Here is a 3,188-nt window from a genome sequence, read left to right on the forward strand (position 1 = left end):
AATTTAAATTATAATATTGTTATCCTAATTTATAATAACTTGCTGTTGATATATAAATAAAAATACAAAAAAATATTTAATTATTTTTTTATATATTAATAATAAAAATTATGAAATATAACAAATAATAATTAATTTTCAAAATTAATTATTGTAAAAAAGAAAATTAATAAATAATTTTAAAAAAATAAAAATATATATATAAATTAATATAATATTTATAATAAAATAAATATATTATAAATTTAAAGAATATTAATTTATATTTATATTTATATTTATATTTATATTTATATTTATATTTATATTTATATTTATATTTATACATTTTTATCAAAAATATGATTATTTTATATTTTACATATATATTTTTTATATATTTTTTTAATAAAAATATTATATATATAGTATTAATTAATATACATATTGATAATTTTTTATTTATTTATAATTTTTATAAAATTTATTCAAATATTTTATTTAATTAAAAATAATATATATATATAAACATTTATTTTTAAAATAAAAAATTTTCATTTCTTTTTTTTTATATAAAATATTTAAATTAAATATTTATATAATTGAAATATATTATCTAATTTAATAATTAAAATATTTTCATAATATATTTTTAAAATTTAAGAAATTTAACCGAAACTCTTTTACTATATTTATATTTTAACATACATATTTATATAAATATATTAAGTAAAAACTATATTTTAATCTTTAATTTATAAACATAATTTTTTAATTTTTTAAAAAATTTCAAATAATATTTTTTTACTCATTAAAATTATACAAAAAGTTTATTTAAAATTAATATAATTTTTATAATGATAGATTAAGTATAATAATATTTTAAAAAATAAAAAAAAAATCCATATGTATTAAATATTATAATTATTCTCTTATAAAAATATGTAAAAATTTATTTATTTTAATATTCTATAAGTAAATTTTTAATAATAATAAATATTATTTAAATATAAATTATTAAAAAATAATTATGATCTAAATATTTATTTTATTATGTGTTAAAGATAAAAAAAATATTAAGATAAAAATAATAAATTTTTATTTAAATTTGTGGGATTTGATATATATTTAAGAAAATATTATAAGATTATTTATAAGAAATTTAAAAATATATCAATATAAAATAAATCATTATGATATATAATAATTTTTTTATTGAAATATAGATTTTAGATACAAAATACCTTGATTTATGAAAAATTCATTATTCTTTTTATATATAATCATTACAAACATTGTAATTATTATAATTATTACTATTATTAATATTATTATTATTATTATTATTATTATTAATATTTTTTTATTAATTATTTTAAACTGGAATTATTTTTAAGCTTTTGTATTCTCCAGTAAATATTTTTTTGTTTCTTCTTATTAAAATAGGTGATTCTTCTAATTTTAGTTCCGAAACAATCTCCAAAGAACCTATATTTTATATATATTTTAATTATTATTTACTAAAACTATAATTCTATTAATAACCTTAATCTTTATCTCTATCTGAATTAATTTCATTACAAATAGAAGTTATATCTGTATTATCATTTTGAGTATAATTATTTGTAGATAATTTTTTTATGGATTATAATGAAATATTTTTATTTTTCTAAAAATACTTATCTTCTTTTTCTCTTGGATCGGTCGCATAAACTTATTATTCTTCTAACCAGTCATGCATTTTTTTTTCTAATTAATCATTTTAATTAATAATTATTTTATCAAATTTTAATTTTCTTTATTCTGTTTAGCCTATGTCATTTAAATTAATTAATTATTAAGTAAATAATCTATTTTTTTTATTTACTTTTCATTTTTATTTTATTGTTTATTTTATTTTATTTTTTTGTTCTTTTCAATTAATTTTAATTTTTATTTACAATATTTCTATGGTATAATTTTATTTTTCTTTAAATAATATTTGTAATTTTTTTATTACTAAAATATAAAAATTCAAAAAAATATACACAAAATAAATAAATTTTAAATCTTTATCTATATTTGTAAATTTTTAATTGAATTTTTTTATATAAAATATAAAACTTTAAATTAATATAAATTTATATATGTTTATAATAAAAAATTCATTTTTTTTCATATTTTAAAGAATAATATAAAAATATAAATAAAATTATTATTAATATTTTTTTAAGAAAAAAAAAAAAAAATTAAAAAAATATATAAATTATTATTTATTATTATTAAAAATGATAAATAATAAATTCAAAACCATATTTCATATTCTGGATTTAAAATGCAACTTCCACTAGAAGCTAAAGTTTTAAAAACATAGAAATTTAAATCATCGGCTATCATTAAATGTTTATTTTCTTTTGCACAATAATATTCATTCATAATAAATTCTACAATTTTGTCACCTTTTTCTTTTTCAACTATTCCCAAAACAGATCCTCCCCATCCTTCTCCAATTACTTTAGTGCATTTACAGCCTAATTATGTCATTAAACTTTATAATTTACTGCATTCTAATGATTCTGCTTCAAGATTTTCTTTCATACTTTTTTCACTTTGTATAATGAGTTCGAAAATATATTCCCACTTTTATTTGTCATTAATATCTTAATTATTACAAATATTTTAAAATTTTTAACAATTTATAGATTCTTAAACTATATGAATAGCTCGTCTAATTAAAGATAAAATATAAATATATATTTGAATAAAAAATTATATTTAAAAGTTTAAATATTAAAATAATTAATATATATATATATATTAATTAAAAAAATGTTTTTATTTATTAATTATATATATATATATTATTATATATTTATATATATATATATATATATTTATATAAATACATTTTAATTTTATTTTTATTTACTTATATGGATTATATTTATTATTGCTTTCAATTACCTAATGTGCATAGGGAATATCTTATAAAATATTTATCAAACTATTTTTAAGACTACTTTCTATTTCCTCTTTTGAATATGTTTTATTTTCAATATGTTAATTAATTATATGTATCATATCTTCATTAGAATAATCTAAGAATTACTATACTGCTTTAATAGATTTGTATATTTCTCTGTTCTATACTACATTAAGACTTGAAAGAAGCATATGTACTGCAATTCTGTGTTCGCAAATTCTTTTATTTATTCTTTAAGAATTAGCTA

At 12.1% G+C, this 3,188-nt stretch overlaps 1 protein-coding gene across 1 annotated transcript, besides 9 other annotated features; it reads right to left on the reverse strand. All coding sequences in view use genetic code 6, as the record gives it.

Moving 5' to 3' along the window:
- Nucleotides 1–195: 195 nt before the first annotated feature.
- Nucleotides 196–246: a microsatellite.
- Nucleotides 247–258: 12 nt separating this feature from the next.
- Nucleotides 259–325: a microsatellite.
- Nucleotides 326–546: 221 nt separating this feature from the next.
- Nucleotides 547–581: a microsatellite.
- Nucleotides 564–606: a microsatellite.
- Nucleotides 565–616: a microsatellite.
- A 339-nt stretch (nucleotides 617–955) lies between these two features.
- Nucleotides 956–1,022: a microsatellite.
- Nucleotides 1,023–1,279: 257 nt separating this feature from the next.
- Nucleotides 1,280–1,354: a microsatellite.
- Nucleotides 1,355–1,841: 487 nt separating this feature from the next.
- Nucleotides 1,842–1,884: a microsatellite.
- A 378-nt stretch (nucleotides 1,885–2,262) lies between these two features.
- IMG5_048810 (hypothetical protein) lies at nucleotides 2,263–2,686 on the reverse strand (the record flags this gene model as incomplete). The annotated part of the gene is made up of 1 exon (XM_004037516.1): nucleotides 2,263–2,686. A coding segment is annotated over one exon (424 nt), but the record flags the coding sequence as incomplete, so codon positions are not given.
- Nucleotides 2,687–2,805: 119 nt separating this feature from the next.
- Nucleotides 2,806–2,859: a microsatellite.
- Nucleotides 2,860–3,188: the final 329 nt, after the last annotated feature.

This window comes from Ichthyophthirius multifiliis (assembly GCF_000220395.1).
Source record: "Ichthyophthirius multifiliis unplaced genomic scaffold scaff_1120509250126, whole genome shotgun sequence".
Lineage (NCBI taxonomy): Eukaryota > Ciliophora > Oligohymenophorea > Hymenostomatida > Ichthyophthirius > Ichthyophthirius multifiliis.